Source organism: Oncorhynchus mykiss, chromosome 2, assembly GCF_013265735.2.
Source record: "Oncorhynchus mykiss isolate Arlee chromosome 2, USDA_OmykA_1.1, whole genome shotgun sequence".
NCBI classification, from domain to species: domain Eukaryota; kingdom Metazoa; phylum Chordata; class Actinopteri; order Salmoniformes; family Salmonidae; genus Oncorhynchus; species Oncorhynchus mykiss.
Window position 1 is genome coordinate 6,092,501 of NC_048566.1, and position 15,745 is coordinate 6,108,245.

General features: G+C 48.4%; 2 protein-coding genes across 11 annotated transcripts in view; one reads left to right on the plus strand and one right to left on the minus strand.

Moving 5' to 3' along the window:
* Positions 1 to 1,440, plus strand: part of LOC118937376 — a 1,862-nt gene extending 422 nt beyond the window's left edge. For 2 of the 6 annotated variants that reach the window (XM_036936180.1, XM_036936179.1), the window contains one exon: positions 64 to 1,440. In XM_036936180.1, coding sequence (XP_036792075.1) covers positions 64 to 924 — 861 coding nt within the window. In that variant the 3' untranslated portion in view covers positions 925 to 1,440. Of the gene's footprint in view, positions 8 to 63 lie in introns of all 6 variants that reach the window. The other 4 variants (XM_036936174.1, XM_036936182.1, XM_036936186.1 and 1 more) reach the window with 4 other exon arrangements.
* Positions 1 to 15,745, minus strand: part of nbeal2 (neurobeachin-like 2) — a 140,418-nt gene that overhangs the window by 5,819 nt on the left and 118,854 nt on the right. For 4 of the 5 annotated variants that reach the window (XM_036936160.1, XM_036936151.1, XM_036936146.1 and 1 more), the window contains 8 exons: positions 9,316 to 9,446; positions 8,538 to 8,647; positions 8,272 to 8,389; positions 6,566 to 6,663; positions 4,192 to 4,305; positions 3,954 to 4,040; positions 2,612 to 2,721; positions 1,836 to 2,008 (listed from right to left, as the gene is read on the minus strand). In XM_036936160.1, the coding sequence (XP_036792055.1) occupies positions 1,836 to 2,008; positions 2,612 to 2,721; positions 3,954 to 4,040; positions 4,192 to 4,305; positions 6,566 to 6,663; positions 8,272 to 8,389; positions 8,538 to 8,647; positions 9,316 to 9,446 (941 nt within the window). Of the gene's footprint in view, positions 1 to 752; positions 800 to 1,835; positions 2,009 to 2,611; positions 2,722 to 3,953; positions 4,041 to 4,191; positions 4,306 to 6,565; positions 6,664 to 8,271; positions 8,390 to 8,537; positions 8,648 to 9,315; positions 9,447 to 15,745 lie in introns of those variants that run through there. The other variant, XM_036936164.1, reaches the window with a different exon arrangement.

Below are 15,745 nucleotides of genomic sequence, written 5' to 3' on the forward strand. Positions count from 1 at the left end.
TCACCACGTCTACAGGACAGACAGGACAGACAGGACACTCATCACTATCAGACATGTGACCAGGTCTACAGGACAGACAGGACACCCATCACTATCAGACATGTCACCAGGTCTACAGGACAGACAGGACACTCATCACTATCAGACATGTCACCAGGTCTACAGGACAGACAGGACACTCATCACTATCAGACATGTTACCAGGTCTACAGGACAGACAGGACACTCATCACTATCAGACATGTTACCAGGTCTACAGGACAGACAGGACACCCATCACTATCAGACATGTCACCACGTCTACAGGACAGACAGGACAGACAGGACACTCATCACTATCAGACATGTCACCAGGTCTACAGGACAGACAGGACACTCATCACTATCAGACATGTTACCAGGTCTACAGGACACTCATCACTATCAGACATGTCACCACGTCTACAGGACACTCATCACTATCAGACATGTTACCAGGTCTACAGGACACTCATCACTATCAGACATGTCACCACGTCTACAGGACAGACAGGACACTCATCACTATCAGACATGTTACCAGGTCTACAGGACAGACAGGACACTCATCACTATCAGACATGTCACCACGTCTACAGGACAGACAGGACACTCATCACTTTCAGACATGTTACCAGGTCTACAGGACAGACAGGACACTCATCACTATCAGACATGTCACCACGTCTACAGGACAGACAGGACACTCATCACTATCAGACATGTTACCAGGTCTACAGGACAGACAGGACACTCATCACTATCAGACATGTCACCACGTCTACAGGACAGACAGGACACTCATCACTTTCAGACATGTTACCAGGTCTACAGGGCAGACAGGACACTCATCACTATCAGACATGTTACCAGGTCTGTCTGTCCTGTCTACAGGACAGACAGTAACTCTCATCTCTTTCTGGACAACAGAAATTACAATATAACTATTTGGGGGCTGATCTAGAATCAGATCCCCCCCTGTCCAAGTAACCTTACTGATCTAGAATCAGATCCCCCCTGTCCAAGTAACCTTTCTGATCTAGAATCAGATCCCCCCCTGTCCAAGTAACCTTACTGATCTAGAATCAGATCCTCCCCTGTCCAAGTAAACTTACTGATCTAGAATCAGACCCCCCCCCCTGTTCAAGTAACCTTACTGATCTAGAATCAGATCCCCCCTGTCCAAGTAACCTTACTGATCTAGAATCAGATCCCCCCTGTCCAAGTAACCTTACGGATCTAGAATCAGACCCCCCCTGTCCAAGTAACCTTACTGATCTAGAATCAGATCCCCCCTGTCCAAGTAACCTTACTGATCTAGAATCAGATCCCCCCTGTCCAAGTAAACTTACTGATTTTGATCTAAAAGCCAAAACTGATCCTAAAACTCTTACTATGACAAAATTGAAACATGGTCTCCCATCCGCCCCCCCCCATCTTCCCTCCCTCCCCGTCCTCCCTCCCAGTCCTCTTTCCCTCCCTCCCTCCCCTTTCCCTCCCTCCCTCACCGTCCTCCCTCACCGTCCGTCCTCCCTCACCGTCCTCCCTCCCTCACCGTCCTCCCTCCCTCACCGTCCTCCCTCCCTCACCGTCCTCCCTAACTCACCATCCTCCCTCCCTCCCTCACCGTCCTCCCTCCCTCCCTCCCTCACCGTCCTCCCTCACTCACCGTCCTCCCTCACTCACCTCCCTCCCTCACTCACCTCCCTCCCTCACTCACCTCCCTCCCTCCCTCACCGTCCCCCCTCCCTCACCGTCCTCCCTCCCTCACCGTCCTCCCTCCCTCACCGTCCTCCCATCACTATCTTGTAGCTCACCGATGTGTCGGCAGATCCTGCCCACCAGTTTGCCCTTTCCCAGCTGGGTGACTCGGAGGCTGCAGTCCCAGTGTCCTCCACTGAACAGCAGACGGCCATCGTTGGACACCACCAACACCTGGGTACTGAGATCTACCCCTGGGGCGAAGAGACCGCTGAGGAACCGCTGGGTTCTGTAGGAGGGAGGAGAGAGAGCCAAGAGAGGAGGTTGAGTAAACCTAGTAATGATTTACAATAATGGGCCTTTAACTGAAGGAAAAGAGAGGTTGTTGAAACCAAAATGTTTCTATAGTTGTGTCATGTTGATATAAACAAATGGTGATTTGTCCTTTAACATTTTCTAGCAGAAAGATGTTGTTTATCAATGAAAAGGAACTCAAGTGTTTCCCATTCAGACTAATCTCAATAAGACACATGTTTATAGGGCCAGAGCAGTTCTAACGCTCCAACCTCATAAAACGCAGACTTCTCCATCCATTTCAACTTGTGCTTTGAAGTCACATGAATAAAAGCATGCGGCTGAGCTGGGGACCAGATGGGATGGCTACACACTACACAGGGTGAGTCCCAAATGGAACACTGTGCCCCATTTAGCTCACTCCTTTTGACCAGAGCCCATAGGGTCCTGTAGGGCACTATATAGGGGATAGGGTGCCATTTGGGATGCAGAACACTGTGTGTGGTGGGGTCCTCCTTATCCTTCTCTCGGTGTTTAGAGTGGGATTTACTTTTTGTTGTCATTTCTTGGCAGGCATTCTGTAGGGCCACTAACTTACTTGGGATTGGCCACGGTGGGGTCCTTGGTGAAGGTGAAGTAGTTGGCGATGTTCTTATCGTAAGGCAGCCAGCTGTGGGTCCCAATCAGGCCGTCAGAACTCACTGTCACCTACAGGGTAGGAAGAGAGCAGGGAGGGAGACAGTCAAAAGAAGCCCCATACTGCACTAGGGTTAAACAATTCTGGTAACTTTCCCCCCAAAATTCCTGGGTTTCCCAGAAGTCCTGGTAAGAGCATTCCCAGACTCCTCATTCCCAGACTCCTCCTCATTCCAGGAGTCTACCAACTGGGATTTCTGGTTGACCTAAGAAAGTTACCGGACTTGTGCAGCACCTCTGTGTCTCTTCAACCAAGCAGAAAGGTCCAACACCTCTGTATCTCTTCAACCAAGCAGAAAGGTCCAACACCTCTGTATCTCTTCAACCAAGCAGAAAGGTCCAACACCTCTGTATCTCTTCAACCAAGCAGAAAGGTCCAAACCTCTGTATCTCTTCAACCAAGCAGAAAGGTCCAACACCTCTGTATCTCTTCAACCAAGCAGAAAGGTCCAACACCTCTGTATCTCTTCAACCAAGCAGAAAGGTCCAACACCTCTGTGTCTCTTCAACCAAGCAGAAAGGTCCAAAACCTTTAGCACACCTTGTTTCATGTGAATGTGTTGTTTCATGTAGCTGTGTTGTGTGTGAATGTGTTGTTTAATGTGAATGTGTTGTTTCATGTAGCTGTGTTGTGTGTGAATGTGTTGTGTGTGAATGTGTTGTTTCATGTAGCTGTGTTGAGTGTGAATGTGTTTCATGTAGCTGTGCTGTGTGTGAATGTGCTGTTTCATGTAGCTGTGTGTGAATGTGCTGTTTCATGTAGCTGTGCTGTGTGTGAATGTGCTGTTTCATGTAGCTGTGTTGTGTGTGAGAGAGGCTGGTGTCAGTGAGGTGTCCCTTCTCTAGTTTGTATCTTTGTGTGTGTGTGTGTGTGTGTGTGTGTGTGTGTGTGTGTGTGTGTGTGTGTGTGTAATAACTTGGTGCGAATACAGTATTTGTCCTATTTCACACAATAACAAGTGTGTATTAATACCATGTGTGAATTGGAAAAGTGTTTTTTGCAGATCCCCAGTCCCCCTGAGACACCCTGGGAGAGGGAGGTCACGGCCAGCGTCAACCATTATCAACGGAGACTGTCGTGGAAATTCACTACTGAGAGAGGTTTGGTCATTTCTTCAAACAATCATCTTGATTTAATATTGATTAACTACTGCAAATAAGAAGGCTGGTCGACCAACACTCCAACTGCTAGGCTACCTGCTGCCTGTGTGTGTGTGTGTGTGTGTGTGTGTGTGTGTTCTTACCAGTACGTCAGAGCCCTGGATGATAAAGGAGCGGTTCTGGTTCCTGGGAACCACCGCCTGGACCAGAGGTCGCCCATCACACACCACCTAGGAGCACACACACACACACACCACACACACACTCAACATTTGAATACTGAAGTGGTCATTGTAATTTTAAATGTAGGGGATATAATATAGACTACTAGAGAAACGTTATGTTTCTAATGAAATATAGGAGAATGATTCCTCTCTTTACCTCCTTAAAAGGGCGTAGTTTGTCGAGCTGTTCAAACAGGTTGGGGGGTAGAGTGTCCATGCGGGCCTGCCTCCTAGATGCATTCTCTGAAGACATACGAGGAGGGTGTGGCTCCTAACAAGAAAGAAAGAATGAAAGAAAGAAAGGAGCACACTGAGTCAGTCAATGTCCCACTGAGATACTAGCTATAGCCAGACACCTAGCTACAGACACCCAGACAGCTAGCTATAGACACCCAGACAGCTAGCTACAGACACCCAGCTACAGACATCCAGACAGCTAGCTACAGACAGCTAGCTACAGAGAGACACCCAGACAGCTAGCTATAGACACCCAGACAGCTAGCTACAGACACCCAGACAGCTAGCTACAGACACCCAGCTACAGACATCCAGACAGCTAGCTACAGACAGAAACCCAGACAGCTAGCTACAGACACCCAGACAGCTAGCTACATACAGCAAGCTACAGACAGACACCCAGACAGCTAGCTACAGACACCCAGACAGCTAGCTACAGACAGCTAGCTGCAGACAGACACTCAGACAACTAGCTACAGACACCCAGACAGCTAGCTACAGACACACAGACAGCTAGCTACAGACACCCAGCTACAGACATCCAGACAGCTAGCTACAGACAGCTAGCTACAGACAGACACCCAGACAGCTAGCTATAGACACCCAGACAGCTAGCTACAGACACCCAGCTACAGACATCCAGACAGCTAGCTACAGACAGCTAGCTACAGACAGCTAGCTACAGACAGACACCCAGACAGCTAGCTATAGACACCCAGACAGCTAGCTACAGACACCCAGCTACAGACATCCAGACAGCTAGCTACAGACAGAAACCCAGACAGCTAGCTACAGACACCCAGACAGCTAGCTACATACAGCAAGCTACAGACAGACACCCAGACAGCTAGCTACAGACACCCAGACAACTAGCTACAGACAGACACCCAGACAGCTAGCTACAGACAGACACCCAGACAGCTAGCTACAGACAGACACCCAGACAGCTAGCTACAGACAGACACCCAGACAGCTAGCTACAGACACCCAGACAACTAGCTACAGTCAGACACCCACACAGGGAGCTACAGACACCCAGACAGGGAGCTACAGACACCAGACATGGAACCCAGCGGTTCCTCAGCGGTCTCTTCGCCCCAGGGGTAGATCTCAGTACCCAGGTGTTGGTGGTGTCCAACGACAGACACCCAGACAGCTAGCTACAGACAGCTAGCTACAAACAGACACCCAGACAGCTAGCTACAGACAGACACCCAGACAGCTAGCTACAGACACCCAGACAGCTAGCTACAGACACCCAGACAGCTAGCTACAGACAGCTAGCTACAGACACCCAGACAGGGAGCTACAGACACCCATACAGCTAGCTACAGACACCCAGACAGCTAGCTACAGACAGCTAGCTACAGACAGACACCCAGACAGCTAGCTACAGACACCCAGACAGCTAGCTACAGACACCCAGACAGCTAGCTACAGACAGACACCCAGACAGGGAGCTACAGACACCCAGACAGGGAGCTACAGACACCCAGACAGGGAGCTACAGACAGACACCCAGACAGCTAGCTACAGACAGCTAGCTACAGACAGACACCCAGACAGGGAGCTACAGACACCCAGGCAGCTAGCTACAGACAGCTAGCTACAGCCAGACACCCAGACAGCTAGCTACAGACAGACACCCAGACAGCTAGCTACAGACAGACACCCAGACAGCTAGCTACAGACACCCAGACGGCTAGCTACAGACACCCAGACAGCTAGCTACAGACAGACACCTAGACAGGGAGATACAGACAGACACCCAGGCAGGGAGCTACAGACAGACACCCAGGCAGGGAGCTACAGACAGACACCCAGGCAGGGAGCTACAGACAGACACCCAGGCAGGGAGCTACAGACAGACACCCAGGCAGGGAGCTACAGACAGACACCCAGGCAGGGAGCTACAGACAGACACCGAGACAGGGAGCAACAGACAGACACCCAGACAGGGAGCTACAGACAGACACCCAGGCAGGGAGCTACAGACAGACACCCAGGCAGGAAGCTACAGACAGACACCCAGACAGGGAGCTACAGACAGACACCCAGACAGGGAGCTACAGACAGACACCCAGGCAGGGAGCTACAGACACCCAGACACTGTTAAACAGTGTCCTTCAGTCAAACACACACACACTCTACTCTCCAGACTCAATACAACCATTCCCTCTGGTTTATGGAGTGAGACTCTAAATTGAGGGAGTGTTTAACAAATCAAGCAGGACTGTAAATGTAATGTGACAGGGGTCAGACCTTGAGAGAGACACACACACACACACACACACCTTGAGTAGTTGACAGGGCGTCTGTCCAAAGTTACTGATGATGCCCTCCAGGGCCTTGCGCTCCGTCTCATTGGCTATGGCGTCCAGATCCACCGCACCTACACAAAATAACAGAATTTAATAAATAGAACACAACAGACCAACAGAATGGAACAGACCAGAATAGAACAGAACAGAATAGAACAGACCAGAATAGGACAGAACAGACCAGAACAGAACAGAACAGACCAGAAAAGAACAACAGAACAGACCAGAATAGAACAGAACAGAATAGAACAGAACAGACCAGAAAAGAACAACAGAACAGACCAGAATAGGACAGAACAGACCAGAATAGGACAGAACAGACCAGAATAGGACAGAACAGACCAGAATAGAACAGAACAGAAAAGAACAACAGAACAGACCAAAATAGGACAGAACAGACCAGAATAGGACAGAACAGACCAGAAAAGAACAATAGAACAGACCAGAATAGGACAGAACAGATCAGAATGGAACAGAACAGACCAGATTAGAACAGAACAGACCAGAATAGAACAGACCAGAATAGAACAGAACAGACCAGAATAGGACAGAACAGACCAGAATAGGACAGACCAGAATAGGACAGAACAGACCAGAAAAGAACAATAGAACAGACCAGAATAGGACAGAACAGACCAAAATAGGACAGAACAGACCAGAATAGGACAGAACAGACCAGAATAGGACAGAACAGATCAGAATAGGACAGAACAGACCAGAAAAGAACAACAGAATGGAACAGAACAGAACAGACCAGAATCGGACAGAACAGACCAGAATAGGACAGAACAGACCAGAAAAGAACAATAGAACAGACCAGAATAGGACAGACCAGAATAGAACAGAACAGACCAGAAAAGAACAACAGAACAGACCAGAATAGGACAGACCAGAATAGAACAGAACAGACCAGAAAAGAACAATAGAACAGACCAGAATAGGACAGAACAGACCAGAATAGGACAGAACAGACCAGAATAGGACAGAACAGACCAGAATAGGACAGAACAGATCAGAATGGAACAGAACAGACCAGAAAAGAACAACTGAACAGACCAGAATAGGACAGACCAGAATAGGACAGACCAGAATAGGACAGAACAGACCAGAATAGGACAGAACAGACCAGAAAAGAACAATATAACAGACCAGAATAGGACAGAACAGACCAGAATAGGACAGAACAGACCAGAATAGGACAGAACAGACCAGAAAAGAACAATAGAACAGACCAGAATAGGACAGAACAGAATAGAACAGAACAGACCAGAATAGGACAGAACAGAATAGGACAGACCAGAATAGGACAGACCAGATTAGGACAGACCAGAATAGGACAGACCAGAATAGAACAGACCAGAATAGGACAGACCAGAATAGGACAGACCAGAACAGGATACAACAGAATAGAACACAACAGAATAGAACAGAACTCTTATGATATGGAAATGTACCTAGTATACATTGTGGTGTCTGAGTGAGGATGGAGGGAAGAGCTCTCTCACCCACTCCTACTCCTCATATCACATTGGGCGAAGTTGAGAGTCTCTAATTGTACCCTTTTCCCTATATAGTGCACTACTTTAGACTAGGAGCCATAGGGCTTTGGTCCAAAGTAGTGACCTACAGTATATAGAGAATAGGGTGTCATTCGGGACTCAGCCCTTCTCTCTCCATACCTTCATAGGTGCAGTAGTAGAAGACATTGAGAGCCTCCACCGCCTCCTCCCCTCTCTGCTTGCAGCCAAAGATCAGGTCAATCCACTCATGGAGGTGAGAGGAAACGTGTTCACACTCCTGCACCATATTGGGGGACAAATGCATTTGTACAAGGAAATGTATTTGATTACTTGATTAAAATGTGTCCAATCAGAGAGTGTAGCATGGCTGTGGGGGTTGCACCAGCGTTTCCCATAGATGATTTTTCCCAGGTGGAAGGCCTCACCAGAGCTTTCCTGTGTTTCCTGATGAAGTCTTCTCTAGACAAGGCCCATTGTGGTAACAGAACATCAGTCACATTGTTCTGGGTCATCTGCAGACTGCCCAGGTCAAACCCTGCAGTAAACACACACACAGAGACAGTCAATCCTTCCTCAGCTACGTAAACAGAGTGCCCAACAGTTGGTAGGGTGTGAGGCTCTATGAAACACTACGATAGGCCATATTTCTGTTGTGTTGATATACTGTGTAAGGAATGACTTGTGAATAGGAATTAACATAACATCGTTGCATTCCATTTAGGATGATTTCATAAATCTACTCAGATTATAGAGAACTCTGGTTTGACAGTTCCCAGAGCGCACTTTGACACTCCAGAGTGAGTTCGCTAACACAGCCTTAGTCTTCCTCATGTGAAGGGAACACAGCCTTCGTCATCCTCATGTGAAGAGAACACAGCCCTAGTCTTCCTCATGTGAAGGGAACACAGTCTTAGTCTTCCTCATGTGACGGGAACACAGCCTTAGTCTTCCTCATGTGAAGGGAACACAGCCTTAGTCTTCCTCATGTGAAGGGAACACAGCCCTAGTCTTCCTCATGTGAAGGGAACACAGCCTTAGTCTTCCTCATGTGAAGGGAACACAGCCTTAGTCTTCCTCATGTGAAGGGAACACAGCCTTAGTCTTCCTCATGTGAAGGGAACAGAGCCTTAGTCTTCCTCATGTGAAGGGAACACAGCCCTAGTCTTCCTCATGTGAAGGGAACACAGCCCTAGTGCTACTCACCGTTGATGTTCTGCAGGAACTCTGGAAAGTAGAAGAACTCAGGGATGAGCTCCTTGACGTCAGCGGGACTCTCCATGCGAGCCTGCCAGGCTGCCGCTACAGAGTGGAACTGACGATCTGCACAGTCAAACCTGCAACACACACGGCCAGGTACCACACTGTTCAAATGTAACACGGCTAGGAACCACACTGTTCAAATGTAACACGGCCAGGTACCACACTGTTCAAATGTAACACACACGGCCAGGTACCACACTGTTCAAATGTAACACACACGGCCAGGTACCACACTGTTCAAATGTAACACACAAGGCCAGGTACCACACTGTTCAAATGTAACACACAAGGCCAGGTACCACACTGTTCAAATGTAACACACACGGCCAGGAACCACACTGTTCAAATGTAACACACAAGGCCAGGTACCACACTGTTCAAATGTAACACACAAGGCCAGGAACCACACTGTTCAAATGTAACACACACGGCCAGGTACCACACTGTTCAAATGTAACACACACGGCCAGGAACCACACTGTTCAAATGTAACACACAAGGCCAGGTACCACACTGTTCAAATGTAACACACAAGGCCAGGTACCACACTGTTCAAATGTAACACACACGGCCAGGTACCACACTGTTCAAATGTAACACACACGGCCAGGTACCACACTGTTCAAATGTAACACGGACGGCCAGGTACCACACTGTTCAAATGTAACACACACGGCCAGGTACCACACTGTTCAAATGTAACACACACGGCCAGGTACCACACTGTTCAAATGTAACACACACGGCCAGGTACCACACTGTTCAAATGTAACACACACGGCCAGGTACCACACTGTTCAAATGTAACACACACGGCCAGGTACCACACTGTTCAAATGTAACACACACGGCCAGGTACCACACTGTTCAAATGTAACACGGCCAGGTACCACACTGTTCAAATGTAACACGGCCAGGTACCACACTGTTCAAATGTAACACGGCCAGGTACCACACTGTTCAAATGTAACACACAAGGCCAGGTACCACACTGATCAAATGTAACACACACGGCCAGGTACCACAATGTTCAAATGTAACACGGCCAGGTACCACACTGTTCAAATGTAACACACACGGCCAGGTACCACACTGTTCAAATGTAACACGGCCAGGAACCACACTGTTCAAATGTAACACACACGGCCAGGTACCACACTGTTCAAATGTAACACGGCCAGGTACCACACTGTTCAAATGTAACACACACGGCCAGGAACCACACTGTTCAAATGTAACACACACGGCCAGGTACCACACTGTTCAAATGTAACACGGCCAGGAACCACACTGTTCAAATGTAACACACACGGCCAGGAACCACACTGTTCAAATGTAACACACACGGCCAGGTACCACACTGTTCAAATGTAACACGGCCAGGAACCACACTGTTCAAATGTAACACGGCCAGGAACCACACTGTTCAAATGTAACACGGCCAGGAACCACACTGTTCAAATGTAACACGGCCAGGAACCACACTGTTCAAATGTAACACGGCCAGGTACCACACTGTTCAAATGTAACACGGCCAGGAACCACACTGTTCAAATGTAACACACACGGCCAGGAACCACACTGTTCAAATGTAACACACACGGCCAGGAACCAAACTGTTCAAATGTAACACGGCCAGGAACCACACTGTTCAAATGTAACACACACGGCCAGGAACCACACTGTTCAAATGAAACACGGCCAGGTACCACACTGTTCAAATGTAACACGGCCAGGTACCACACTGTTCAAATGTAACACGGCCAGGTACCACACTGTTCAAATGTAACACGGCCAGGTACCACACTGTTCAAATGTAACACGGCCAGGTACCACACTGTTCAAATGTAACACGGCCAGGAACCACACTGTTCAAATGTAACACGGCCAGGAACCACACTGTTCAAATGAAACACGGCCAGGAACCACACTGTTCAAATGTAACACGGCCAGGAACCACACTGTTCAAATGTAACACACAAGGCCAGGTACCACACTGTTCAAATGTAACACACAAGGCCAGGTACCACACTGTTCAAATGTAACACACACGGCCAGGTACCACACTGTTCAAATGTAACACACACGGCCAGGTACCACACTGTTCAAATGTAACACGGCCAGGAACCACACTGTTCAAATGTAACACACACGGCCAGGTACCACACTGTTCAAATGTAACACGGACGGCCAGGTACCACACTGTTCAAATGTAACACACACGGCCAGGTACCACACTGTTCAAATGTAACACACACGGCCAGGTACCACACTGTTCAAATGTAACACACACGGCCAGGTACCACACTGTTCAAATGTAACACGGCCAGGAACCACACTGTTCAAATGTAACACGGCCAGGAACCACACTGTTCAAATGTAACACGGCCAGGAACCACACTGTTCAAATGTAACACGGCCAGGTACCACACTGTTCAAATGTAACACGGCCAGGAACCACACTGTTCAAATGTAACACACACGGCCAGGAACCAAACTGTTCAAATGTAACACGGCCAGGAACCACACTGTTCAAATGTAACACACACGGCCAGGAACCACACTGTTCAAATGAAACACGGCCAGGTACCACACTGTTCAAATGTAACACGGCCAGGTACCACACTGTTCAAATGTAACACACACGGCCAGGTACCACACTGTTCAAATGTAACACACACGGCCAGGAACCACACTGTTCAAATGTAACACACACGGCCAGGTACCACACTGTTCAAATGTAACACGGCCAGGAACCACACTGTTCAAATGTAACACGGCCAGGAACCACACTGTTCAAATGAAACATGGCCAGGAACCACACTGTTCAAATGTAACACGGCCAGGAACCACACTGTTCAAATGTAACACGGCCAGGAACCACACTGTTCAAATGTAACACGGCCAGGAACCACACTGTTCAAATGTAACACGGCCAGGTACCACACTGTTCAAATGTAACACGGCCAGGAACCACACTGTTCAAATGTAACACACACGGCCAGGAACCAAACTGTTCAAATGTAACACGGCCAGGAACCACACTGTTCAAATGTAACACACACGGCCAGGAACCACACTGTTCAAATGAAACACGGCCAGGTACCACACTGTTCAAATGTAACACACACGGCCAGGTACCACACTGTTCAAATGTAACACAAACGGCCAGGTACCACACTGTTCAAATGTAACACGGCCAGGTACCACACTGTTCAAATGTAACACGGCCAGGTACCACACTGTTCAAATGTAACACGGCCAGGAACCACACTGTTCAAATGTAACACGGCCAGGAACCACACTGTTCAAATGAAACACGGCCAGGAACCACACTGTTCAAATGTAACACGGCCAGGAACCACACTGTTCAAATGTAACACGGCCAGGAACCACACTGTTCAAATGTAACACGGCCAGGTACCACACTGTTCAAATGTAACACGGCCAGGAACCACACTGTTCAAATGTAACACGGCCAGTTACCACACTGTTCAAATGTAACACACACGGCCAGGTACCACACTGTTCAAATGTAACACAAACGGCCAGGTACCACACTGTTCAAATGTAACACACACGGCCAGGTACCACACTGCTCAAATGTAACACACACGGCCAGGTACCACACTGTTCAAATGTAACACACACGGCCAGGTACCACACTGTTCAAATGTAACACGGCCAGGAACCACACTGTTCAAATGTAACACACACGGCCAGGTACCAAACTGTTCAAATGTAACACGGCCAGGAACCACACTGTTCAAATGTAACACACACGGCCAGGAACCACACTGTTCAAATGAAACACGGCCAGGTACCACACTGTTCAAATGTAACACAGCCAGGTACCACACTGTTCAAATGTAACACGGCCAGGAACCACACTGTTCAAATGTAACACGGCCAGGTACCACACTGTTCAAATGTAACACGGCCAGGTACCACACTGTTCAAATGTAACACGGCCAGGAACCACACTGTTCAAATGTAGCACACACGGCCAGGAACCAAACTGTTCAAATGTAACACGGCCAGGTACCACACTGTTCAAATGTAACATACACGGCCAGGTACCACACTGTTCAAATGTAACACGGCCAGGAACCACACTGTTCAAATGTAACACGGCCAGGAACCACACTGTTCAAATGTAACACGGCCAGGTACCACACTGTTCAAATGTAACACGGCCAGGAACCACACTGTTCAAATGTAACACGGCCAGGAACATCACTGTTCAAATGTAACACGGCCAGGAACCACACTGTTCAAATGTAACACGGCCAGGTACCACACTGTTCAAATGTAACACGGCCAGGAACCACACTGTTCAAATGTAACACACACGGCCAGGTACCACACTGTTCAAATGTAACACGGCCAGGTACCACACTGTTCAAATGTAACACGGCCAGGTACCACACTGTTCAAATGTAACACGGCCAGGTACCACACTGTTCAAATGTAACACGGCCAGGTACCACACTGTTCAAATGTAACACGGCCAGGAACCACACTGTTCAAATGTAACACGGCCAGGTACCACACTGTTCAAATGTAACACGGCCAGGTACCACACTGTTCAAATGTAACACGGCCAGGAACCACACTGTTCAAATGTAGCACACACGGCCAGGAACCACACTGTTCAAATGTAACACACACGGCCAGGTACCACACTGTTCAAATGTAACACGGCCAGGAACCACACTGTTCAAATGTAGCACACACGGCCAGGAACCACACTGTTCAAATGTAACACACACGGCCAGGTACCACACTGTTCAAATGTAACACGGCCAGGTACCACACTGTTCAAATGTAACACGGCCAGGTACCACACTGTTCAAATGTAACACACACGGCCAGGTACCACACTGTTCAAATGTAACACGGCCAGGTACCACACTGTTCAAATGTAACACACACGGCCAGGTACCACACTGTTCAAATGTAACACACACGGCCAGGTACCACACTGTTCAAATGTAACACACACGGCTAGGTACCACACTGTTCAAATGTAACACACACGGCCAGGTACCACACTGTTCAAATGTAACACACACGGCCAGGTACCACACTGTTCAAATGTAACACGGCCAGGTACCACACTGTTCAAATGTAACACACACGGCCAGGTACCACACTGTTCAAATGTAACATACACGGCCAGGAACCACACTGTTCAAATGTAACACACACGGCCAGGTACCACACTGTTCAAATGTAACACGGCCAGGTACCACACTGTTCAAATGTAACACACACGGCCAGGTACCACACTGTTCAAATGTAACACGGCCAGGTACCACACTGTTCAAATGAAACACGGCCAGGTACCACACTGTTCAAATGTAACACACACGGCCAGGTACCACACTGTTCAAATGTAACACAAACGGCCAGGTACCACACTGTTCAAATGTAACACGGCCAGGTACCACACTGTTCAAATGTAACACGGCCAGGTACCACACTGTTCAAATGTAACACGGCCAGGAACCACACTGTTCAAATGTAACACGGCCAGGAACCACACTGTTCAAATGAAACACGGCCAGGAACCACACTGTTCAAATGTAACACGGCCAGGAACCACACTGTTCAAATGTAACACGGCCAGGAACCACACTGTTCAAATGTAACACGGCCAGGAACCACACTGTTCAAATGTAACACGGCCAGGTACCACACTGTTCAAATGTAACACGGCCAGGAACCACACTGTTCAAATGTAACACGGCCAGTTACCACACTGTTCAAATGTAACACACACGGCCAGGTACCACACTGTTCAAATGTAACACAAACGGCCAGGTACCACACTGTTCAAATGTAACACAAACGGCCAGGTACCACACTGTTCAAATGTAACACGGCCAGGAACCACACTGTTCAAATGTAACACACACGGCCAGGTACCACACTGCTCAAATGTAACACACAAGGCCAGGTACCACACTGTTCAAATGTAACACGGCCAGGTACCACACTGTTCAAATGTAACACACACGGCCAGGTACCACACTGTTCAAATGTAACATACACGGCCAGGAACCACACTGTTCAAATGTAACACACACGGCCAGGTACCACACTGTTCAAATGTAACACGGCCAGGTACCACACTGTTCAAATGAAACACGGCCAGGTACCACACTGTTCAAATGTAACACACACGGCCAGGTACCACACTGTTCAAATGTAACACAAACGGCCAGGTACCACACTGTTCAAATGTAACACGGCCAGGTACCACACTGTTCAAATGTAACACGGCCAGGTACCACACTGTTCAAATGTAACACGGCCAGGAACCACACTGTTCAAATGTAACACGGCCAGGAACCACACTGTTCAAATG